Source organism: Plecotus auritus (assembly GCF_963455305.1).
Source record: "Plecotus auritus genome assembly, chromosome: 1".
In the NCBI taxonomy this organism is placed as follows: Eukaryota; Metazoa; Chordata; class Mammalia; order Chiroptera; family Vespertilionidae; genus Plecotus; species Plecotus auritus.
In genome coordinates, this window is record NC_137770.1 from 61,735,288 (window position 1) to 61,760,347 (window position 25,060).

General features: G+C 41.2%; 1 protein-coding gene across 3 annotated transcripts; it reads left to right on the top strand.

The window, feature by feature from the left end:
- The first annotated feature begins 798 nt into the window (after positions 1-798).
- Positions 799-24,470, top strand: ARPP19 (cAMP regulated phosphoprotein 19). 3 transcript variants are annotated; one of them, XM_080650066.1, is made up of 4 exons: positions 799-890; positions 1,104-1,158; positions 15,254-15,376; positions 20,243-24,470. In XM_080650066.1, exons 2-4 carry the CDS (start codon positions 1,114-1,116, stop codon positions 20,411-20,413), a joined length of 339 nt encoding a protein of 112 aa, XP_080506192.1. In that variant the 5' UTR covers positions 799-890; positions 1,104-1,113; the 3' UTR covers positions 20,414-24,470. The 3 variants fall into 3 exon arrangements, with proteins under 3 accessions (XP_080506192.1, XP_080506194.1, XP_080506193.1); XM_080650067.1 differs by having other exon boundaries at positions 887-978; XM_080650068.1 differs by lacking the exon at positions 1,104-1,158 and having other exon boundaries at positions 830-890.
- Positions 24,471-25,060: the final 590 nt, after the last annotated feature.

Sequence of the window (25,060 nt, forward strand, 5' to 3'; positions counted from 1 at the left end):
TAACATTGCGGACGGATCACGAGAATTCATATTACACAGTGTTTTACAAAGTATCATACTTTAAGAAGATATTAGCTTGTAAGAACATGTAATAAATAACTTCAAAAGGCAGTGGGTATTTAATTTTAAAGCGTGCCTTTAACATTTATGTAAAATGTTTTTTGTACTCATTCAGTAGAAACTTATCTGGCCCCTGGGTAAAGCTAGCAATAAAACTACTGGTCCGCAATGTGTTAAGAAAGGCATGGGAGGAGTTTGGCGCCAGCAGTTTCAGTAAAGCTGTGGGAGTGGGACCCCTAGTAGACAAATGAAGAGAAGTTGAATTCCTTAGTCAGATATTTATTGAATACTTAAGAAATGCTAGGCTCTGGGCTGAAATAAAAGCAAATATAGACGAGGTTCCTGCCCTGATGTGGCTTATCTGAGCAGAAAAGTTGACATTAATAAAGGAATAACAATGACTGTCTAACAGTGTGCGTTGCTGAACTACCCAGAGAGGGGATAGTATTTAAGAGGTGGATCTGACCCGCTGTAGGGCTAGGTTGTTTTCCCGAGGCAATGACGGAGGCTGGGGAGGTGAGAGACGAACAGGTTAAGGCAGATTAAGGAGAGGAAGCAGAAGGGGTGCGCCTTGTGCGGGGCAGCAGCACCGAGGCCCGGGCGCCCGGAAGGAAACCTGCATGGCTGCAGAGCCCAGAGCGAAGAGGAGAAGGGACCAGGAGAGTTTAGGGAGGTGGAAATAGGCCAGAAAAGGCGGGGAGAGTCGGCTCCACCTACAAACTCCAAGTCCCAGAAAGCACCGGGCAGACGGATGTGAGCGAGGCGCGAGCCGCGACCCTTGAACGGAGAGAGGAAGTGCTCGGGCGTCGCGAGCCGAGCCGCGGGGCCAGGTGGGCTGGGGCGCGGCGGACGCGGGCGGCGGTGGGCGCGGGACTCGGGAGGGGGTCGCCGAGCGCCACGCAACTCTGTCGTCATAAGGTGCCGGCCACTTTCGCGGGCGGAGGCGGCCGGGCGGGCGCTCGGAGAGCGGGGCGGGCGGGCCTGCGGCGGCCGGCGGCCTCGGCCACCGGTAATTGCATCTTTTCCCGGCGTCTCGCCTGCAGAGAGAGCAGTATGTCCGCGGAAGTCCCCGAGGCAGCCTCCGCGGAGGAGCAGAAGGTGAGTGCACGGGGCCGGGGGCCGGTGGCGCGGGGCCGGGCAGCGGCGCCCCGGGCGGAGGGGGCTGTGCCGAGGCGCCTGGGCCGCGAAGGCGGGACACTCCCTGATCCAGTGCCCGCAGCCGTTCGGGTCCTGAGCACCAACGTGCCGGGAGTTTGAACATTCGCCACGTCTTTCCTTAATAGGCAGAGAGCCCAGGATCGGTCCTTAGGCGTGGAACCTGGATTTCCCGTGGCTTCCCTCGGCCTAGGAAGTTTTGTTTTGCCCTTGAAGAACTACTGCCCTGTTGTGTAGTCTGCGTGCTGTCCACCCCCGAGGCGGCGTCGGGTTTGGGCGGCCACGGTTGGAATTTCAGTGCCAGCCCCTGTTGGCCACGGAATCTTGGTCAGTGATTCAACTCGTTAGGCTTCAGTCTCCCAGTCTGTAAAATGAATACTAGTACTTGCTTCATGTGGGAGTTTGGAGGTTCAAAGGACGGGTAATTGATGGCATTGAACGCAGTATGTGTTCAAAAATGCGAGCCGGTGATAATTGCATATGGTAATCGACTAAAAATCGAAAGGTTGGAATTAAAATTTACCCATTTAGTTGATAAGGTTTATCATGGAAACATAGGAATATTTTGTAAACTCACTTGTAATATCTTTGTTATGTAGGGAAATATGCCATGGATCGTTATGATCCAAATTACGAATATATAGGCTCTATATTTTATCTAGGCTAGTGCTTGCCCCTCCCACCATAATTCTGCTGCCCTGCCCTGCCCTCCATGATAAATTGTCCATGATAAATTGTTTCCTAAATTGTTCATGGAGCGTTACCAACATTTTCTTTAAAAAATTCAATCTGGCCGTAGCTGGTTTGGCTCAGTGGATAGAGCGTCGGCCTGCGGACTGAAGGGTCCAGGGTTTGATTCTCGTCAAGGGCACATGCCCGGGTTGCGGGCTCAATCCCTAGTGGGGGATGTGCAAGAGGCAGCCAATCAATGATTCCCTGTCTTCATTGATGTTTCTATCTCTCTCTCTCTCTCCCCCTCTCCCTTTCTCTCTGAAATCAATAAAAATTTAAAAAATGAAAAATAGAACTTTAAAAATAAATTTAATCTGCATTATCATAAGTAGGATTTTTTTTTTTAACCCTTGGACTTTGTAAGGGGCATCTAAATCCATTCCATGTGTTCTTAACTACTTTAACTTTTTCTGAGTTGGATGGTTCTGTTGTAACATTACTTGTAAAGTAACTGGAGCAAAACAAGAAAACATAGCATAAATAATAGGCCAAATTACTGCATTATTTGGAAATATTCCAATGAAACTGTGTTGGATATTTCTCACATTTTGTAAAAAAAAAAAAAAAAAAAGGGCTATGGGGGCAAAAAAATACATAGGTTAAAGAGTAAAATTTTTACAGGCCTACTAAACATCTTTTTTTATTGTTAAATATTTGTTATGGTATTCATTATTGCTTGGGAAACTCAGAAAACTCAGAAAAATAAACTCATTGTCTGTGCTCTCTTGTCCTAAATGAATCTTTTTTGACATCTGATGTACAATAGTACACTTGTCATTTTCTTTTGAGATTTGTTAGTATGTTGCCAGAGTGTAAAGTGCTGATTTCTCTAGTATAAATGCTGTAAGTTGGAACAGCCTAATACTATGTTTCAGCAATGTTAAGGATATCTTGAATATTTTCTCTTCATGAGTGTCTACGTTAAAAAGTTATTTCAGGTCCTTTGGTTTTAGGCTTGTTGTCATTAATACCAAAGAGTGTTAGTAATATAATGTCCCTTGAATTAAGGATTGGCTGTAGATGTTGAGTGCCTGTAACATGGATACCATTCCTAAACATGAGGAAAATGTGCAGAGTCACTTCTGTGTTCCTATGGGCCAAGTCACCTGTTTTTTTCTATTTGGAATTATAGTTAGATGACTTAAAACATTGGATTATTGTCTGTGTACCCAAATGACCTTTCAATTAAAGTCAAAGTGTTCAACTAAAATACCTTTATAATTTCACTAGAGGCCCGGTGCACAAAATTTGTGCGGGGGGGGGGGGGTGGGGGGGGAAGGGGTGTGTGTGTCCCTCAGCCCAGCCTGCACCCTCTCCAATCTGGGATCCCTCTAACAATCCAGGACTGCTGGCTCCCAACTGCTCGCCTCCTTGCCTTCCTGATTGCCCCTAACCGCTTCTGCCTGCCAGCCTGATCACCCCCTAACCACTCCCCTGCCATCCCTGATTGTTGCTTAAGTGCTCCCCTGCCAGCCTGTTTGCCCCTAATTGCCTTCCCCTGCAGGCCTGGTCACCCCTAACTGCCCTCCCCTGCAGGCCTGGTCACCCCTAACTGCCCTCCCCTGCAGGCCTGGTACCCCCCCCTGCAGGCCTGGTCACCCCTAACTGCCCTCCCCAGCAGGCTTGATCGCCCCCAACTGCCCTCCCTTGCAGGCCTAGTCCCTCCCAACTGCCCTCCCCTGCTGGCCTGATCTCCCACAACTGCCCTCCCTTGCAGGCCTGGTTCCTCCCAACTGCCCTCCCTTGCTGGCCATCTTGTGGTGGCCATCTTGTGTCCACATGGGGGCAGGATCTTTGACCACATGGGGGCAGCCATCTTGTGTGTTGGAGTGATGGTCAATCTGCATATTACTCTTTTATTAGATAGGATAGAGGCCTGGTGCATGGGTGGGGGTCAGCTGGTTTGCCCTGAAGGGTGTCCTGGATCAGGGTGGAGGTTCCCTTGGGCTGTGGGGTGGCCTGGGTGAGGGGCCTGTGGTGGTTTGCAGGCTGGCCACGCCCCCCGGTGACCCAAGCAGAGGCCCTGGTATCTGGGATTTATTTATCTTCTACAATTGAAACTTTGTAGCCTGGAGTGGAGCCAAGCCTTCTGCTTGCTCCATGTAGGCAGCCATTTCTGTTGGGATTTATGTATCTTCTATAATTGAAACTTTGTAGCCTTAAGCAGAAGCCAAAGCAGGCCAGGGCTGCAGAAGCTTGGCTTCCTCCATCACCGTGGGCAACCCTAGCCTCCTGCTCTCTCCAGCTCCGTGGCTGCCGCCATTTCTGCCGCCATCTTCTATCATTGAAACTTTGTAGCATTGAGTGGAGGCCTGGGCCTGCAAGGGCAGGCGGAAAGCTTGGCTTCCTCCATTGCCAGGGAAACCCAAGCCTCCCTCCTGCTCTCTGTGGCTGCAGCCACCCTGGTTGGGTTTATTTGCATATTTGCTCCTGATTGGCTGGTGGGCGTGGCCGGTGGGCGTGGCTTGTGGATGTAGCCGAGGTACGGTCAATTTGCATATTACTCTTTTATTAGATAGGATGGTACATCAGCCTCTGAAAAATTAAGGCAAAGAGATGAGTCCTGCATGGGGTAAGAGCTAGATCACTATTTCTCTACCTGAGAAGTCTGAGTACCCTTTTTAAGAGAAAAAAAATCAATAGAACTATTTCTTATTGGAATATTAAATATGCTCAAGCATAAAACTAAGTATAAATACATATCTTTTATACCACTCTAAAACTAAAATTAAATACAAACATAACCAGTCTAAACTATTACTTCAGAGTCACATGGAATTTTGGTGAAAATTTCCAGTGTATTGGGAAAATGGTAGCAATTGTTAAAGTTCAAGAGCTTTTTGAGTGTAGCAAGTTAACACTTCCAAGACCATATGATGACTCAGTTCTTCTCATTACAAGTACGTTGTGTGGTTATTTAAGTGTAGAGTCATAGATACATTATTTAAATTGTAATTCAACTCTGTTCTTTTCTCATCTTGGACAATAGGAGTAATACTGCTGAGTCTGTGGTCATAAATGAAAGCCCAGACAAGGAAGTCACATAGCTCTACTTAGATATGAGATGGATAATCTTTTAGATTATCACTGACGTGGAAACAAAACATTAAACAAGTGTTAGCAAAGGCCTCATGAGTTTATTATCTGGAAACTCCACTTTGAATACTACTAAGCTAAGGCAGACATGTTTTTTGGTCGTGGGGGTGAGGAGTTATGTGGAGACTTAAAATACATAATTGTGTTTTTATTGAGAGTAACTTAAGCTCAGGGACCTTTATTTATTTAGTTAGTAAGTTAGTTAGTTATAGTGGAAGAGAGAGAGAGAGAGACATTGATTGTTGCCATATGCATGACAGGGTATCAAACCCACAACTGGGCATGTGCCTGACTGGGAATCAAACCCTTCACCTTTTGGTGTATGGAATGACATTCCAACCAACTGAGCCACACCAGCCAGGGCAGGGACCCTCTTATTTGTCTTTTCTCCCATATCACCTAGCATAGTACCTGGCATTGTTCAGAAATGTTGAATGAATTTTTCTCAGAACTTTTCACTTGAAACTATTGCCAAAGTATTCTAATACAAATGGCAATGCTAGCACTACTGTTAAAAGAGAGGGATGAGGGTGGGGGGAGAGAGAACCCTAGCTGGTTTGGCTCAGTGGATAGAACATTGGCCTGCAGACTGAAGGGTCCCGGGTTCCATTCTGGTCAAGGGCACATCTCTCGGTTGTAGACTCAATCCCCAGCCCTGGCGTGTGGGTGGCAACCAATCCATGTGTCTCACATCCATGTTTCTCTCTCTGTGTCTCTCCCCCTTCCTTTCCACTCTCTCTCAAAATCAGTGGAAAAATATCCTCAGGTAAGGATTAACAAAAAAAGAAAAAAGAGAGAGAGAGGAATAGACCCTATCTAATAAAAGAGTAATATGCAAATTAACCACCACTCCGCCACGCCCACCAGCCACGCCCACCAGCCAATCAGGAGCAAATATGCAAATAAACCCAACCAAGATGGCTACAGCCACAGAGAGCAGGAGGGAGGCTTGGGTTTCCCCGGCAATGGAGGAAGCCTAGCTTTCCACCTGCCCTTGCCAGCCTAGGCCTCCACTCAGGGCTACAAAGTTTCAATGATAGAAGATACATAAACCCAAACAGAAATGGCAGCAGCCATGGAGCTGGAAAGAGCAGGAGGCTAGGGTTGCCCATGGCAATGGAGGGAGCCAAGCTTTCCGCACGCCCTAGCCGGCCCAGGCCTCGCTTAAGGCTACAGAGTTTCAATTATAGAAGATACATAAATCTCAACAGAAATGGCTGCCGCCACAGAGCGAGCAGAAGGCTTGGCTCCGCTCCAGGCTACAAAGTTTCAATAGTAGAAAATAAATAAACCCCAGATACCAGGGCCTCTGCTTGGGTCGCCAGGAGGCGTGGCCAGCCTGCAAACCACCACAGGCCCCTCGCCCAGGCCGCCCCACGCCCCAAAGGAACCCCCACCCTGATCCGGGACACCCTTTAGGGCAAACCAGCTGGCCCCCATCTGTGCACCAGGCCTCTATCCTATCTAATAAAAGAGTAATATGCAGATTGACCATCACTCCAACACACAAGATGGCTGCCCCCATGTGGTCAAAGATCCTGCCCCCATGTGGACACAAGATGGCCACCACAAGATGGCCAGCAAGGGAGGGCAGTTGGGAGGGACCAGGCCTGCAAGGGAGGGCAGTTGGGGGTGATCAAGCCTACAGGTAGGGCAGTTAGGGGTGACCAAGCCGGCAGAGGAGGGAAGTTGGGGGCAACCAGGCCTGCCGGGAAAGGCAGTTGGCAGGGACCCAGGCCTGCAGGGGAGAGCAGTTGGGGGGGAACCAGGCCTGCAGGGGAGGGCAGTTAGGGGTGACCAGGCCTGCAGGGGAGGGCAGTTATGGGCAAACAGGCTGACAGGGGAGCAGTTAGGCATCAATCAGGCTGGCAGGGGAGTGGTTTGGGGGTGATCAGGCTGGCAGGCAGAAGCGATTAGGGGCAATCAGGAAGGCAGGCAGGTGAGCAGTTGGGAGCCAGCAGTCCCGGATTGTGAGAGGGATGTCCGACTGCCCGTTTAGGCCCGATCCCACCGGGATCAGGCTTAAACGAGCAGTCGGACATCCCTCCAGGGGTCCCAGATTGGAGAGGGTGCAGGCTGGGCTGAGGGACACCCCCTCCCCCATGCATGAATTTCGTGCACTGGGCCTCTAGTTGTAATATAAAAATCTTAGCTTAGACCTACTTAAGTCTTAATGAAAAGGAGAAGGGGAGTTATAAAATAAGTCACAGGGATGTAATGTATAGCACAGGGAATAGAATCAATAATCTATACTAATAAAAGGGTAATATGCTAATTAGACTGGACATCTTCAGGACAAAGCCACAGTGGTGGGGGCCAAGGCAAAGGCGATTAGAGGCGATCAGGCCGGCAAGGGAGGGCAGTTAGGGGTGATCAGGCCAGCTGGGGGTAGCAGTTAGGGGGCGATCAGGCCAGCAGGGGAGCAGTTAGGGGGTGATCAGGCTGGCAGGCAGAAGCGGTTAGGGGCAATCAGGCAGGCGAGCAGTTAGGAGCCAGTGGTCCCAGATTGTGAGAGGGATGTCTGACTGCTGGTTTAGGCCTGATCCTGGCAGTCAGACATCCCCTGAGGGGTCCTGGATTGTCCTACTGATGGCTTAGGCCCACTCCCTGGGGCTCCCAGTCTGTGACAGGGGGCAGGCTGGGCTGAGGGACCCCCCCCCTCCAGTGCACGAATTCTGTGCACTGGGCCCCCAGTCTTATAATAAAATCTCTAAAGAAACTTGCTATTGAGATCTTTTTAAAATAATAAAAACTCACAATATATATGGGGAAAACATTTATATATATGTTTTATATATGGATAGAGTGTCGGCCTGTTTGATTCCTGTTAAGGGCATGTACCTTGGTTGTGGGCACATCCCCAGTGGGGATTGTGCAGGAGGCAGCTGATCGATGTTCTCTCTCATCGATGTTTCCGACTGTCTATCCCTCTCCCCTCTTCTCTGTAAAAAATCAATAAAATATATTTTTTTAAAAAGAAAAGGTGTTTTCTCTGCAGCTCATGTGCAGAGGACCCCCTGCGTTTGTCCACTGGGCTAGGGGTGTGTCCCTATGGCCCCGGGGGGGCATGCCCCCAAGGCCTGCAGCCAGCCCCGCTTGGCACCAGTGCACTCCCCCAGCCCTCAGCCGCTTGGCGCCTGCGCCTGTAGGCCCGGAGTGGCTGGGGGTGTTCTGGGACCCTGGCCGCTCAGGGCCTACGCGTGGGCCTACAGGCTAGGAGTGGCCTGGGTCCTGAGAATGTTCCTGGGACCTAGGCCACTCGGTGCCTGTGTATGCAAATTAACCATCCATCTTTGTTGGGTTAATTTGCATACTCGCTCCTGATTGGCTGGTGGTCATCGTGGAGGTAGAGTCAATTTGCATCTTTCTCTTTTATTAGTGTAGATTGATTAAATCAAGTTAGTTAAGAAGTCTTGGAGGAGACTAACTCAAGTAGAGTTTTCAACTATATTATTTCTGTCAGTTTAAAAGATATGCTTGGTCCTGCCCAGCTGGTGTGGTGCAGTGGTTGAACGTTGACCCATGAACCAAGAGGTCACAGTCCAATTCCTGGTCAGGGCACATGCCCATGTTGTAAGTGTGCAGGAGGCAGCTGATTGATAATTCTCTTTCATCATTGATGTTTCTATCCCTCTCCTTCCTCTATCTGAAATCAATAAAAACATATACGTATATATATATTTTTGTTACTCCTCACCCAAGGATATTTCTCCACGGATTTTTAGAGAGAGTGGAAAAGGGGCGAGGGGGGAGACACAGAGAGAGAAACATTGATGTGAGAGAGACACATGGATTGGTTGCCTCCCACATACACCCCGACCAGGGCAGTGAATCAAACCTGCAACTGAGGTAAGTGCCCTTTACCAGAATCAACCCAGGACCCTTCAGTCTGAGGGCCAATGCTCTTATCCAGTGAACCAAATCTGCTAGGGCAGTGGTCGTCAAACCGCAGCTCGCGAGCCACATGTGGCTCTTTGGCTCCTTGAGTGTGGCTCTTCCACAAAATACCACGTGCAGGCGTGCACGTACAGTGCGATTGAAACTTCATGGCCCATGCGCAGAAGTCGGTTTTCGGCCTGGGAGAGTCTATTTTGAAGAAGTGGCGTTAGAACACTCAAGGGGCCAAAGAGCCGCATGTGGCTCGCAAGCCGCGGTTTGCTGACCACTGTGCTAGGGTAATAAAAACATATATTCTTTAAGAAAAAAAAAAAGATATTTTTAGTTCTTTTTTGAGTGGTGGAAGAAGAGAACTAATATTTAAATTTAAAAGTGCAGTTAATACTATCATTTTCTGGGGCTGTTTTGACAATAACTTTGGTAACTAAAAGGCTTAAGAGTGTTTTCAATTCAGAGCCCAATGTGCTAAAGCTATCAGGTGTTTAGATAGAAAGTTCCTTAGCTTTATTGAAATAGCTGGAGTGTACATCGTTGTATTTGTTGAACACCCATTAAGTGGCAGGCAAGCAGCAGGGACTTAGGATGACTACAGTATTTTTCCAAAGAGGTTGACAGTATTAGTACCTTTCTGACAATATCCCAAAGGATTTTTTGCTTTCATTAATCTTTTCTATTTATTCATAAATCAGTGCATTGGTGAATATATTGCTTGGCAGATAGAGGAGAATTTGCTTAGAGTTGCCAGATTTTTATTGCTGGTGTTGCTGTGTAACTTCTCTGCTGAAGGCTAAACATTGGTATCAGTCATTCAGACTTAATATCAGTCCATGACAGACTACAAAATAATGCTTAGTTATTGAATGTCCTTTCATATGTGTGTATTTATAACTGATACCCCACCTATTTACCGAAAGGATAGCTAATGTATTTCAATAGTCTAGTTCCTAAAAATGCAAGTGCCTACCATTAGTAAATGTTAGGCCCTGTGCTAGAGTATAGAGTATACAGTGAAGATTATTTGGGGGCAGAGATACTTGTCAAGAGGATAACTGTGATTTAAAATACAGTTTTAAATTATTTTTTGTACATCATAAGCATATCTGTTAGGATATCCTGAATTTCTGCTTTCTCAGTTTGTGCCTATATTCAAAAGTCCCAGAATCCTAATGGTACTTCTCCTCTCTCCTCCCCCTCAAAGGTCAGCTAAATAAATCCACTTACTTTCCAGCACCTATTACTAAAAAGTAGTAAAATTGCTGTGTAACACAAAGGCTTCTTGGAGAATAAAATTTCAAAACCAGATTTAAATTTTAAAAAATACTTCTTGATTAAGCATGTCATTTCCCCCCTTTGTTGAACCTCTCTATTGTATCTTTGTTTTCTGTTTCATTAATTTCTGCTTTTTCTTTTCTCCTATTCTCTTTCGGTTCCGTTCTTTGTCGGATTTCTTAAGTTCGTGCATATAGCTCAGTGAGTTTTGTTTTTCCCCTCTAATATAAGCCCTTTAAGGGACAGTTGTATCCCACAGATATGTTACATGTAGATGTTTTTTCTATTTTCTTGCCCTTCTTCTCCCCCTGAAAGCCTCCCCCCATTGATTGATCTTTCTTTCATTTTATCCCCACTAGAAGTTATATACTTTGTTTCTGTTATTTAAATGGTTCCCCTAGAAATTTTATCATGCCTCCTTAACTAAACAGATTGTTAAATTAATATCAATCCTTTTCTAAACAATACTTAGAACACTTACACACTTAAACTCTAAAAATACTGTGCTGTTAAATAGTATTTTTTGTTTGTTTGTTTGTAATCATACATATTAAAACTTTAAAATTAGAAAAGTATGTCAATAAAGCTGGGGGAATAGTAGAAAAGTGAATAGTTTGTCAGTATACATACACATACCAATTTTTTTGTTTGCTCTTTTCTTCTATATCTCAAGTCTTTTTAGAGATTTATTTTCATTCTACCTGAAATAAATGTTCAGAAATAGCCCTGGTTGGTGTGGCTCAGTTGGAGCGACATTCTGTGCACCCAAGGGTCATAGGTTCCATTCTTAGTCAGGGCACCTACCCAAGTTGCAGAACCTATCGATGTTTCTCTCTCTTTCTCTCTCTGTCTCTCCCTCTCCCTCCCTCTCTCCTTTCCCCTTTTTTTCCCCCTCTTGTAACTCTTCCGCTTGCGCTAAAAATCAATTAAAATGTACTTTTAATTGATTTCAGAGGGAGGGAGAGGGAGAGATAAATCGAAACATCAATTGGGATCAAGCCTGCAACCTGGGCATGTGCCTGACTGGGAATCCAACTGTGACCTCCTGGTTCATAGGTCAACGGTCAACCACTGAGCCACTTCGGCCAGGCTCTAAAAAATCAATTTTTAAAAATTTAATGTTTAGGAATTCCTTTGAAGGATGTTCAGAAACATGCAATCACACCAAACTCTGTGTTCCCTTTTGCATTTTTTAAAAAAAATGACTCTAGGGATAAAGTGTTTATTTACCTGAATTTATCTGTTGGTGTCCTGTCTGGAGGATAGAAACCTATTTGGGTATTTTAAACAGAAAGGGGTGTGCTTTAGGGAATTAGTTTACAAATTACTAGAAGGGATAGAAGAGCAATGGTTCCAGTGGTGAGGGAAAGCTGTTGACCCTGCAAGAGTGAGCACTATTCTGAGCCCAGTGTCCTCCATTCCCCCTCTCGTGTAGCTGCTACAATAGCCTCAGGTTATCTGCTCCATGGCCCCTACAAGAGCTACTGCTACATTGTTAGTGGCATCACCAGGAACAGAATAGATTCTTTCTTGCTTGCTTTTTAATCTGGTGTAGGTACCACTGGCAGAGCCTAATAAGAATGTAGTCGGGAAATGTCATTTCAGGCTTCTAACTGTAAAGATTCAGGGGAGTTTTTAGAGAAGGGTAACTGGGCTGAATGCCAATGGACCTAGTCTGCTACCTGCCATGTTATTTATACTTCACTCCACAAGCAAATCTGTAGCTGTGTTGGAGTATTGTTGAGCGTCCAACCAGGCATTTGAATTTGCTTGCCAGTGAGGTCCTAGAACTATCTACATCTGCAGAACATCAAGAATGTTTCTTTATGGTCCATGAAAAGTATTGATGGTATTTACTATGTTTAAAAATGTAGTTTTCTATGTTTGGTCATCTCTTCTCCCTTTGGTGTTAAATGCAGCTCAAATTATGAATCCAGCTACAAATTTTCATCTAGCAGGGACTTGACATTGTGTTACATATTTGGCAAGAAAATTCAAGTAAATCCATTCTCAACCTAAATTTTCTTTTCAGCTCTAGTTGCTGTTTTGCCCAAAACATCCTTCTATAGTATATTTTTTAATTGAATTGAGCATGCTTACTATTATATGTAAATATATATAAATGTATTCCTTATTGAGAAAGTTAGGGAATGTCAGATAAGATGCACATGCTGTTCATTTTTCCCCTCCTGATTTAATATGAGGAAAACCTGAAGAAACACTGCAATTTAGGGAATGTTGCTGCCCCTATGCCAGAAATCTTAGATATAGAGAACCGATATTCAAATCAAAGGAAGAAGCAGAGAGCGTTTATTTCCTAAGCCCAAGAAAGCTGGATGGTTTCAGTGGAAATGTGGGACTCAGTTAACACATTTGAAAGCTTGAATTTGAAAGTTCTGGGACAAAAGGCTGTAATCAGGTTGGAGTCCTTTCCAACCCACATCCAAATTTAATGTCCAGCAATTTAAAAAACAATTTTACAGTGAACTCAAGTGTAGGTTCTTCCTCCCAGTTCCACTTCTGAATTGTAACACTGCTAATACCCTGGGGCCATAGTAGATACCTGAGTGAATGCTGAGACATGAAGAAGAAACTGTAGTGACCCAGCCCACCCCCTAAATTGAGCTGGTAATCTTAAATTTAAAGTTAGTAATAAGGCAAAATCACATATAACTAAAATCCCCTTGAAAAATCCCAACGAAGTCATGATCATATTGGAAACTTTTCCATCTGTTCGCAGTAGGTCAAGTAATCACTTTGTTGTCTGGTGTTTGAACAGATGGCTGGCTGATTCTTCAGGTGATTGCCAGCTGAGGAGTAGGCTTGTGATGTAGAGGCCGAGTTTTTCAACACTAGATTGATAAACAGTACATAGGTATGCTTGCACTCTGAAAGACATTCAGGGATTGAGATCATAGGAATGCATCACACACCTCACACTTCAACTCGCTGGGGCATACCCTTTAAAAAAATGTTTTCAGAGAGGAAAGGAGAGGGAGAGAGAGAGAGATTCATCAAGGATGAGAGAGAATCATTGATTGGCTGCCTCCTGCATGCCCCCAACTAGGGATGGAGCCTGCAACCCGGGCATGTGCCCCAACTGGGAATCAAACTTTGACCTCCTGGTTCATAAGTTAATGTTCAACCACTGAGCCACACTGGCGGGGCCTGGGGCATCACCTTCTTGAATGGAATGACTGGCAGAGTCACTGATGCTCTTTAGAGTCTTATCTCTGGCTGAGTACACCTAGTTGAATTTTGTGTGCACCAAGTGAGTGAATTATATGACCACTGTAAAGAGACTAAAAATCAAAATAGATGTATGAAACTGCAGCCTAAAAGGAGGAAAATAAACACTTAAAGCAGAAAGGAGCATATACATAAAGGAAACCCCATAGAACAAGTATATTTGACAACAGCTGCTTTTTTTTCAAAATCCTCTAAGACTAAAGATGAGAAGATGTAACAACACATGAAGCTGTTCAAGATGAAGGAGATATTGGTGATATATAAGGCGAATAAAGCTGATTATAAAACATGTATGAATATAATTTTGAGGAAATTAGTACAAAGTGTTTTCTTCTCTTCCTAGATTGATAAATTATTGCTAGCTTGACATTTATGGATTTAACATTCCTGCTTTTTGACTATTCATAAATAACCTGGGAGAATTGGGATATGCAGAGGTGTGTCATTTTGATGAGCTGATATGTAGAGATGAGTTCATTAGCTAGAAAGTCACCTTGCCATTGCCCCGCCTCCCTTATCAGGGCAGTTCTGGTTTTCTTGATTCATTCATTCTTCCACACTTCTTGCCATAAAGCAATGAACACTGCTTCTTTATAAAATATGGCTCTTGGGAAGAAACTAGACTATATGGTGTTAAAAGTGAATAGCCTTGCCCTGGCCAGTTGCCCTAGCCAGTGGTTAGAGCAGCCTTGGGCAAACTACGGCCCGCGGGCCGGATCTGGCTGTTCTATCCGGTTCTCTTGCTCTCCCCTCCGCTCCTTTACTTTGAATTTATATTAGTTCACACAAACACTCCATCCATGCTTTTGTTCCGGCCCTCCGGTCCAGTTTAAGAACCCATTGTGGCCCTCGAGTCAAAAAGTTTGCCCACCCCTGGGTTAGAGCATTGGTCTGTGCACCAAAGAGTCCTGGGTTCGATTCCTGGTCAAGGGCACATACCTGTGTTGTAGGTTTGATCCCTGCCCCACTCAGGGCACTTTCGGGAGGCAACCAATAGATGTGTCTCTTTCACATTGATACCCCCTTTTTCCCTTCCCCACTTCCCTCCCTTCCACTCTCTCTACTAGTAAAAATAAAAAAATATGTCCTTGTGTGATGATTAACAACAACAAAAAAAGTGAATAGCCTGAAGATATTGACAGTCATTGGCCAGAAAACATGTTTTCATACATTAAAGAATGGTATGTTTAGCATGAATAAGGTCATTAATTATGGGGCATAACTAGGTAATAATATACACGTATACGAAGACTGATGAAGATGATGTTTCTCTCCGTTACAAATGTCACAGTCTTTTGTATTGAGTTATTCAGGAAAATATGTACTGGTAACTAAGCTGCTGTTAATTTGTATTGAAGAATCTCAGGAGCTTCCAATTATGCAGGATTTTGGATAAATAGGTGATCAAAAATATATTTTGTATTTTAACAGTATTAAGATGATTTTCCATATATAGTCAAAGAGTTGATGAATTCCATAGAAGGTAACTAACTATAAATATATTATACATGACTAACAAGTAATGGCAAGCAAGACTTCAGAGCTGAGTTACCTTGATATTTTTATCCAGTGTGTGGGGTGTTGCACATGCATCACACAGCTATAATAGAGCTATCACATGGATCATTGGGAAAAAAGATAGAGATGTTTTAAAAGCTTCTGTGTTTGACTTCTTAGTCAGATGCTGCATTATTTGGCATTAGACAACTAAAATCAGAATCCAGGACTTGAAAGGTGAATTATTTTAAATAACTGAATTGTAATAAAGAAGTAATTTATTTAACATTTTTTTCAGGAAATGGAAGATAAAGTGACTAATCCAGAGAAAGCTGAAGAAGCAAAATTAAAAGCAAGGTATCCTCACCTGGGACAAAAGCCTGGAGGTTCCGATTTCTTAAGGAAACGATTGCAGAAAGGGGTAAGTTCCTTTGTCAGTCTTCAAATACTTAAGCTCTATAAACTCAGTGTGCCGATAGGGATTGTGATATGGATATCTGAGTATATAGCTCTGTGTGTGTGTATAATGGTTTTTTCCCAGTGTTTTAGCCTATTCATCCTATGATAAGAATTAAGAATCTAGGACTCTTTTATCACTTTTAACTATAAATTATTTCAAGCATGTAGAAAGGTTAAGATAATAATACAATAGAACCCATGTACTCACCATGCAGATTTAACAGGTTTATGTCTTGCCATATTTACATAAGTTTTATCTTTACAAGAAAGAAAATTTAGATATACTTAAACCTACCATTTATGTTTGTATATCACCTTTCTCCCTTCTCTCTAAAAGCAACCACCATCCAGATGCTGTTATTTATTCTTCTGCTCATGTCTTTGTGTTGTTGTTGTTTTTAACTTTTAACTGTTTTCAAGGTGATTTCTGCATAATATCCAAAGGCTTAAAATACTTTTTTATTTGGATGAAATGATCACTTATAAAAGCATAGCTTACTATTTCCTTTACATAATACATTTCAGTCACTCTGATATAATTTATTCATTGTAATTTTAGTAGTTCAAATTATTGAAAACATTTCACAATCTTATCATACTTGGTGAGGTAGAAACCATTATTTCTCAATAATGAGATCTGAATTGAGATCATGTTACATGCTTGTTCCTTAGGTTTTTTTTTCTTTTCTAACGCCTTCCTTTGTTTATAAAAAATTGAAGGACTCCATCTTCAGTCTAAGCACATTTAAATGATTTGACATATGTCGAAGCAGGGAAAAATGAAATATTGTTTATTGAATTAGAGGGCAAATCATGTTTCTCCCTAAATGAATACCTTAAACATACTGGTATCTAGCCCTGCCTGGGTTAACTCAGTTGGTTGGAGCATTGTCTCTATATGCCAAGGTTGTGGGTTTGATCCCTCGTCAGGACACTTACAAGAAGCAACCAGTGAATGCATGAATAAGTGGAACAACAAATCCATATTTCTCTCTGTCTCTCTCTCTCTCTTCCCTTATCCCCCTCTCTCCCTCTCCTCCTCTCCTTCTTCCATCCCCTCCCTCTCCTCCTCTCCTCTCTCTAAAATAAATAAAATATTTAAAAAATATTCTGGTATCTGCAGCTTGATTACAAAACTATGTCTGTATATATATTTGCTATAGTTGTATATGCATTATTTTCTCAAATCAAATTCCAAGAGGATATTTTTTCTAGCTTTACTGAGATATAATTGATATACAGCATTGTATAAGCTTAACGTTTACAATGAGACGACTTGATACATGTACTTACTGTGAAACACCACAATAAGTTAACACATCCTTTACCTCACATAATTAAAGCCCTACTCTTATTAGCAACCTTCAAGTGTACAATGCAGTATTGTTAATTATAGTCACCATACTGCACATTAGATCCCTGGGACTTATTCATCTTGTAATTGAAAAGAACATTCCTGGCTTTAAAGAAGCTAACATTAATAATAGTTTAATGGTATTTTTCTTATCTTGCATGGAAGAATAATATTCACAGCTTTGAAATAATAGGATGACAAGGAAGAATTATATCAAATATATAAAAATGTAAAACCTTTGTTTCATGAGAAATAAATTAATGGGGCAATTATTACAGAAATGGTAGTTAATATCTGTAATATATAAAGAGATCTTCCAAATATACATGAAAAACATTAAGGAGCCCCTAAGTAAAGGATTTTAACACGAAATATAGTTATTAAAAACTGAGAAAAATATTTATCCATGATAGAAATCAATGAAATATAAATAAGAACAATAATACCATAGCATATATACAAGTAAATTAGGAAAATATTTAAAATATAAAATAATACCCACTGGTGAGGGTGAAGTTGAATGTTGCTAATATACTTTAAGTTTAAAAATATTCTTTGTATTTTTAACTATAATTAGAAGCAGCACCACTATTGAAGAGCAGAGAGAGAGTTATATTGTGATAAGTCAGCAAAATGGTATCTTGAAGTTAGTGTAAGTAGTTGCAAATGAGAAAATGTCACCGATTCGAGAAATAAATTTGAGAAGATTGGTTAGATATTATTTATATGAGATCCCTTTCTGTTTTACTGTACTTGTTAATATTATAATGAGATGCCAAGGATTGACACCTATTTTAGGCTTTTAACAATATAATATGTACATAATGACCATATAGACTGTCAGAGCTGTGTGGAATATTGAGAAGCAGTCTTCTAGTCCATTTCGGGAGTTTGTGATGTTCCAAGAACACTGAGGATCCAGTTTTAAGAAACATGGTCTAAAAGTTCAACATTGTCACTTAGACGATCACTTAGTGTTGGTGCAATGATAAGTATTGATGTAAGTGTGGACCCTAAATTTGGGTGGGAGGAGGCTTTTATAAGATTGTCATCCAGACGATCCAGCTAGGTTTTGTTAATTTTTAAAGTTTGTCACTTAAAAAAACACAAAATTTAAAAATTGATAAAGATGACTAATATTGTCTTCTTAGGCTGTATCTGTCCCAATATGAGAAACATTGATCTAGTTTATTCTGTTACCTAGAAGAAGTTATAATTGTTAAGCATTGATTTTAGTTTTGCCTATATCCACACAAAATATATTTAATTCCTTTCCCCACACAGAGTAGCCTGATCCTACAGTTAAGTGAGATCTCCTTGAACTTTTGCTCACTATAAAATAGGTATCATTAGGAATTGACTTTATTACTTTGGAGGAAGTCTGCCTAAAATTTGCACTGTGTATTAAATATTTCATTTTGTGCTTTTGACTCAGTAAAAATTTGGTAGGTCACTTTGTTGTCTAGAGGCTACTAAACTTAGGTATAGCTCTCTGATACAAGTAGTGCATAAAAAGTTCTGGCAGAAAGCCTTAGAAAGGACTGGTCCAAGTTTCCTTGTTACTGTTCAATGTGTTACATGTATAGTAACACATGAAAAATGATGTTGAACTTCAGACTCTTTGACCTTACTTCAGATCTTGCTTATCAAAGAATAGACCCTGGAAGGAAGCAGCCAGTAAGAACTTTTCCCATGCCAAAACCGGTTTGGCTCAGTGGATAGAGCGTCGGCCTGCGGACTGAAGGGTCCCAGGTTCTATTCCGGTCAAGGGCATGTAACTTGGTTGCGGGCACATCCCCAGTAGGAGGTGTGCAGGAGGCAGCTGATTGATGTCTCTCTCTCATCGATGTTTCTAACTCTCTATCCCTCTTCCTTCCTCTCTGTAAAAAATCAATAAAATATATTTAAAAAAAAACAAAAACAACTTTTCCCAGGCCACTCAAGTCTTATTACTGCTAAGTTCTGAGTTCCCAGTTACTTTATTCAGCACATGAGGTATTCCTGAAGCCTCAGAGAGAATATTTGCTTTTCCCCCCTTCACTCTTTGTCTAGGCCCTCATCTCAAACGTGGATTATTCCCTCTTTCCTCTTCCGGACTGAGGTTAGTTTCCTCTCCCTTGAGCACCCATACCCCTTAAAACAGTAGTATAATAATTGATTTATTTGACTGTTGTCCATCTCCCCAGGACAACACAGTGCCTCTATATATCAAGCACTCAGCAAAGGTAGGCTAAATGTGATAGGTAGAAGTCAGAACCCAGGCAAAAATTCATCTGTGTTCACTGTGGAACAGATTACTCAATGTAGATTACTATGTAACAGTTGATCTTTAGCTTTCATTCCAAATTCTATTTTAATGATTGTTGTTACCTTATTCATCCCTCCAACTACAAAGAGCTATTTTGTACATATTTAGTGTCTTAAGTGAAATATGGAGGTGTAGGATGGGGATGTGTATTTTAAGTGATAATTTCTAGTAAGTTTAATTTTACCATTATCCTAGTATTTATATTTTAACCTTAATTTTTATTTTAGTGAACTACTCTGGTTCAAGTAAATGATATAAATCCTTACAGAAATGCTCGTTCTAGATAATGGTACAGGCAATTATAAATAACTAGAGGCCTGGTGCACAAAATTCATACACTGGGGGAGGGGTTTCCCTCAGCCCAGCCTGCACCCTCTCCAATCTGGGACCCGTCGACATCCCTCTCACAATCCGGGACTGCTGGCTCCTAACCACTCATCTGCCTGCCTGCCTGATTGCCCCTACCTGCTCCCCTGCCGGCCTGATTGATGCCTAACTGCTCCCCTGCTGGCCCAATCACCCCCAACTGCCCTCCCCTGCAGGCCTGGTTGCCCCCAACTGCCCTCCCCTGCCGGCCATCTTGTGATAGTGTGGGGGTGGTCATCTTGTGACGACATGGGGGTCCACAGTATGGGGGTGGCCATCTTGTGGCAGCCATCTTGTGATGACATGGGGGCGGCCATCTTGTGATGTGAGGGTCAATTTGCATATTATCTCTTTATTATATAGGAGGATCATTTTAATAACTATAAGATTAATTGAAAGTGGTGGCACATCCAAAACTCAGGTTGGTGAATTATGTATTTTATTTTCAAAATAATTTAAGCAAGAATATCAGCCTGCTTTTTCCACTAGTAAATGAAAGGCTTGCATTTCACTCTTTAAGTCCAGGACTGTTCCTTCCTGGGTGGATTGATAAGGAAGCTGATGTCAATCCTGAGGCTTCTATACTAAAACCAGAATGATATAAGCCTAAAGAAAGGGTTGTTGCCTAACTTCTCAGTTGGTTGACTTGTGGCTGACAGAAAGATAGCTATTTCATCTAATTTTTGTTTTTGTTTAAATTTTGTTAGAATAACTTATACCGGCAATATAGAGTCACATCTTAAACCAGTGTAATTGCATATGAAAGCTTTTAAATTCTCTGAATTTTTTTTTTCTTGTAGCAAAAATATTTTGATTCTGGAGATTACAACATGGCTAAAGCGAAGATGAAGAACAAGCAACTTCCTGCTGCAGCCCCGGATAAGACAGAGGTCACTGGTGACCACATTCCCACTCCACAGGACCTTCCTCAACGGAAACCATCCCTTGTTGCTAGCAAGCTGGCTGGCTGATTAAAAGAGCTGAACTGCATGAATCTTCTAATACCCATTGTTTTTCCTTAATATGTCACTCCCCGCTTTTTATTTTCTTCCACTCACAAGTCATTTGAGAGTGACAGCTTTGCAGGTAGTGGTAGTGTGTGCTACTATTGTAAGGGAAGATACATGTGAGAGTTTTTGATTAGTTTAACAGTGCACTGATGAAGAGAACATGTTAGAGCAGCATAAAGTAATCTACTTGAAAATAATTGTATATATTACCTAACTGCTAGTGTAGGGTGGTCCTAACAACTACCAAGCAAGTTTTACAATTTTAATGTTTTGGCTTTCTTTAATTCATCCTAATTATAGCTTTGTAGGTTACTCTTATTTAATTAACCTCTATTGTATTGATTTCTTCGATATCTTCCTTTTGGATTTTATAAACAGAGGTTTAAGACCACAAGTGGGACGAAAAGTCACATACTTCAAACACAAATAGATGGGGCTCCAAAAGATTTGTATTTCTGTGCTTGGACTTGAATGGCCTTAAACCTGTTTCAGCTTTAACAATAGAAGTTTACTTGGGCAATATTTGCCCATTCTGGTGTAACTTATGTGACGCTAGTGCTTAACAACTGCCGTTGAAGCTAATATTCTTCTTCAGTTCTATAGTTAGAATACCTTTTGTTGTTAAAGATATGAATGAAGTATGCATGTGCATCGACTGTTGAATTCACTTTTGTGCCATTTTTGTAAATACAATAGTTTTGCACAACCTCTCACAAATGTCTGTATTAATTTCATATATTAAAAAGTAGATGATGTGCCAACCAGAAGCACAAAAGTTCCTACACAAAACACTCTATGTCATTAGAGCTTTTGTATAGTAAAAGTAGTTTACAACCCTGGGCTTATAGAATACCAAACTGACATCTTTGCTCAGTCTGCCATAGACTTAAGCTTTTTCATTTGTTAGTAATATCCATGACATTCAGTGGCCTTGTGCAAATATGATATGTTGCTTAGGCATATCTTTTGTCCTATGCAGAACATTTCATTTTGACTTTTAGGAAAATTGCAATTCATGTAATTTATATAAACTTTTTAAATGTAGAAACTTTTTACTTCCACAGTCAGTTTTGGGGACACTAAAATAAAAGGCTTCAATGCTCTGCCTCCTGTGGCCCCTCCCTTCTTTTTTTTCTTGCTTCTTTGACTCAAATCATATTGGGCTGTGCTGTTCAGTCTGTTCGGAAGCATAGTGTCTATATCCTTACTCTTGAAACTTGCTCTGCTGAATGCTGGATTTTATAGTGATGTTTTCCTTACAACATTTTAGTTAATTAACCATTGTCATTCCTATATTATTAGTATTTGACAGTTTAAATAAAAGGAACTTTATAATGAAACAAGTTCTTGAGAAGACTGGCCCAGGAACCTATGTCAGGATGAGCTGAACTCTGGTAAATAATTTTAAGAAATTCTGATGAGCTAAGTGAATTAAGCTTGTGACGATTAATGTACATGATAGGTAGAACATACATATTAAAATATTTAGATGTCTTGCTTCTTATAGATGTCACTTTAATAAAATATCAATTTATTTTTACTTGTGTTTTTATCTAATTAGTAAGAACTTTAGCAGACTTTATTAGGACAAATTTACTGTTCTTATAGGAGCTCTTCCCATAAGTCGTTGTAATGTTCTAATGTGATGAGGATCAGTAATCAGGTGATACTATTTTTCTCTTCATTCTTGACTTGCACAGGGCCTCCCTTCTTTTGGGTCCAGGCACCTAAATCATCGTAGATGGTGCTTTGAGTATAGCACCTGCACTTAAAAACAGCCTAATGCTCTGAAAGCTCACTGATTATCTTTGTGCTCTACTCACCCCAAAAAGCAGAAAAGAACAAAATCAGTAATGTGTTAATTTGTAATTTTAGGAAATGGGAACAAGTAGGGTATTCCACAATACCTATAATTATTGCGGGATTGATTTAAGAATTACAAAATAGTGCTGGCTTTGGCACACATACACTAAAATTGGAAAAATAGAGCTTAGCATGGTCCCTGTGTAAGGATGACAAGCAAATTCATGAAGCGTTCTTTGTTAAAAAAAAAAAAATTACGAAGTACTCCAAAGTAGAATTTCTGCAATATCTAGTCTTTTAAAATGAATATGTGCAAGCTATCAGCATTAAATCTATGCATCAGAGATGAATCTGAAAGATCAGAGAAACCCTATTATTCTTACCACGATAGGACTCCTGCTGTGATTTGCGACAAGTGATGTAACGTCTGCCTGAGTTTTAGTTTGTAAAATACAATGCTAATATTTAACCTACCTCAAAACTTGAGGACCTGTGAAATACTGAATAAGTGCCCAAAATAAAATATTGTTGATTGTCTTTTTATTAAAAATTTCCTCATTAAACCAACCTGCCTTCTGTAAAGTCACAGTGCTTAAAATCTCAGGATTTTCCATTAGGAAAGACCTGTCATTAAGGATTTGTAGGTATAATTGCTTAGCCTCCATTATTGGTGCTTGGGATGGAGAGGTTTTAGTTTTCTGTTTTTGGTTCACCTCAATGCTCAGTTTGCTGAGGACATTTGCAGATCATTTCACCATTGCTAGAATGAAGATTTTGATTAGATGAGCTCAATCATATCCATCCATTTCTATGATTGTAGAGTTGTGGTTTGAGAGATGGCTACTTTTAATTGTCCTGTTTATTATAAACTAAAAGCCTGATGCACGAAATTCGGGCAAGGGGCTTGGCCCCTGCCGCTGCCGTGGCCGCCTCTGCCCCTGCCACCGTGGCTTTGTCTGGAAGGTTGTCCAGAAGGACATCCGGTCTAATTAGCATATTACCCTTTTATTATTTTAGATGAACGCGGAAGTAAAGTGAAGATAAATACTTCATGAACGTCTTGGATAACATCTGAAATAAATTACCTGTTTCATGTCTAGTAGCTCCTACTGGATAGTACAGTTTTGAGAAACATGCCAGTTTTGAAAGCTACAGCTGACTAATTATAGTTCTTGGCATTTGGTATAGTAGTAATGCTTGTTGGATTGTTTTTGATGAACTAGAAGGAGCATATTTGCAGTCTATTTACTAGTTAGTCAACCCTTTTGTGCTGCTGACCTGGTAAGACCTCTACTTGTTTTACTTCAACAGTGGGAATTAGTCACTCTTTTTACTTGATGTAACAAAACCATACCTCTGAATATTACTGATACTTTTTACTAAATCGGATGTATTCTTAGTCCAGATTAGTGATGTTTTATCAAAGTTGAAATGTAATCTCAACTTAAATTGTGCTCTAAACTTGGTGTTTGAGCCAGGAGCAAGGAAGCCTATAGGAAGAGCACATCTGGGTGGCGACTAAAACAGTTTCTCTGGTGGCCTTTTCACATTCCCCATTGTCCAAACACATGTCCACTCTTTTTCCTTTTTCACCTCATTTTACTGTGTCCCCCATCCTGACTTATTTAAGTCCCTGGTGGCTTTCATTAAATGGTATTTAGGGCTTGAATTATCAATTTTTACTATCGTTCCCAATAGGTTACTATTAAGGACACATTTTTAATTTTCTAAAATACTATCTTAATCTGAATAATGACTAATTTGAGCCACTATCCCAATTCTGCAATTCAGTATACACTGCCAGTCTTCCCCAGCACACCTTGTAAAATTGAGATGAAAAAAAAAATTCACATTCTGGGTATTGTTAAGAGTAAAAACACTGATTTTAATAGTTTCGGTCATTTAAGTAGGTAGGCCTATACGTTTTATTCTGCAAGTCACTGGTGGTCATGATAACCATTAATGTGTGTTTGTATTATTTTTCAACTAAATAGCATTTGAAAGGAAATATCTAATTCTTTTAATATGCCCTCAAATCTGTTACCACATCTCTTATTTGTGATGCAATAGGACACTTTGTACTAAAAGGGCCAAGAGTAAAGGCCTTTTTTGTTGAACATGTCTGTAGAGTTGGCAGATAATGCTGAAATTTGTCAAGTAGCCCTTCCAAAATTATACTTGTGAAATATACAGAAAAATAAATTGATTTACTTAATTTCTACTGATTTAATTTGCAGTTTTTGTCTCATTTAAATGTTAATGTTTTTTCAGTATATTTTGTGAAGTTGATCCCTTTAGATTATGGCTACTATTATATACAGAAAGAATTATTGTAGTCTTAAATTTTGTTTTAATTTAATGTGTGTTAATGAGATTCTAGCAATTAACTTTTATATTTGTAAAGGCTTTGTGTTTAAGGTAACATTAAATGTTTGCAGATTGTGAGTCTTATCCATGTCATGTATAAAACACGCTAGTACAATATTGTCAGAAATAGATGGATGAGACAAGGAGCTTACATTCTGAAAAGATATATATATGTTTATTATATGTGCAGAAAATTTAATGCAGGTAGAAAGTATTACATTTCTTAAGAGGTAGAAATAAAGTCCCAGGAAGTCTAGAGCAGTGGTCGGCAAACTCATTAGTCAACAGAGCCAAATATCAACGGTACAACGATTGAAATTTCTTTTGAGAGCCGAAAATATCGACTTCTGCGCATGGGCCTCGAAGTTTCAATCGCACTGTACGTGCGCACCCACACGTGGTATTTTGTGGAAGAGCCACACTCAAGGGGCCAAAGAG

What these genes read in the sequence shown, in the direction of transcription:
- ARPP19 (XM_080650066.1), top strand. Translation starts at nt 1,114, where the DNA reads ATGTCCGCGGAAGTCCCCGAGGCAGCCTCCGCGGAGGAGCAGAAG. An exon ending in CCTCCGCGGAGGAGCAGAAG is followed by an intron (nt 1,159 to 15,253) that starts GTGAGTGCACGG and finishes CATTTTTTTCAG; the next exon opens with GAAATGGAAGATAAAGTGAC. An exon ending in GGAAACGATTGCAGAAAGGG is followed by an intron (nt 15,377 to 20,242) that starts GTAAGTTCCTTT and finishes TTTTTCTTGTAG; the next exon opens with CAAAAATATTTTGATTCTGG.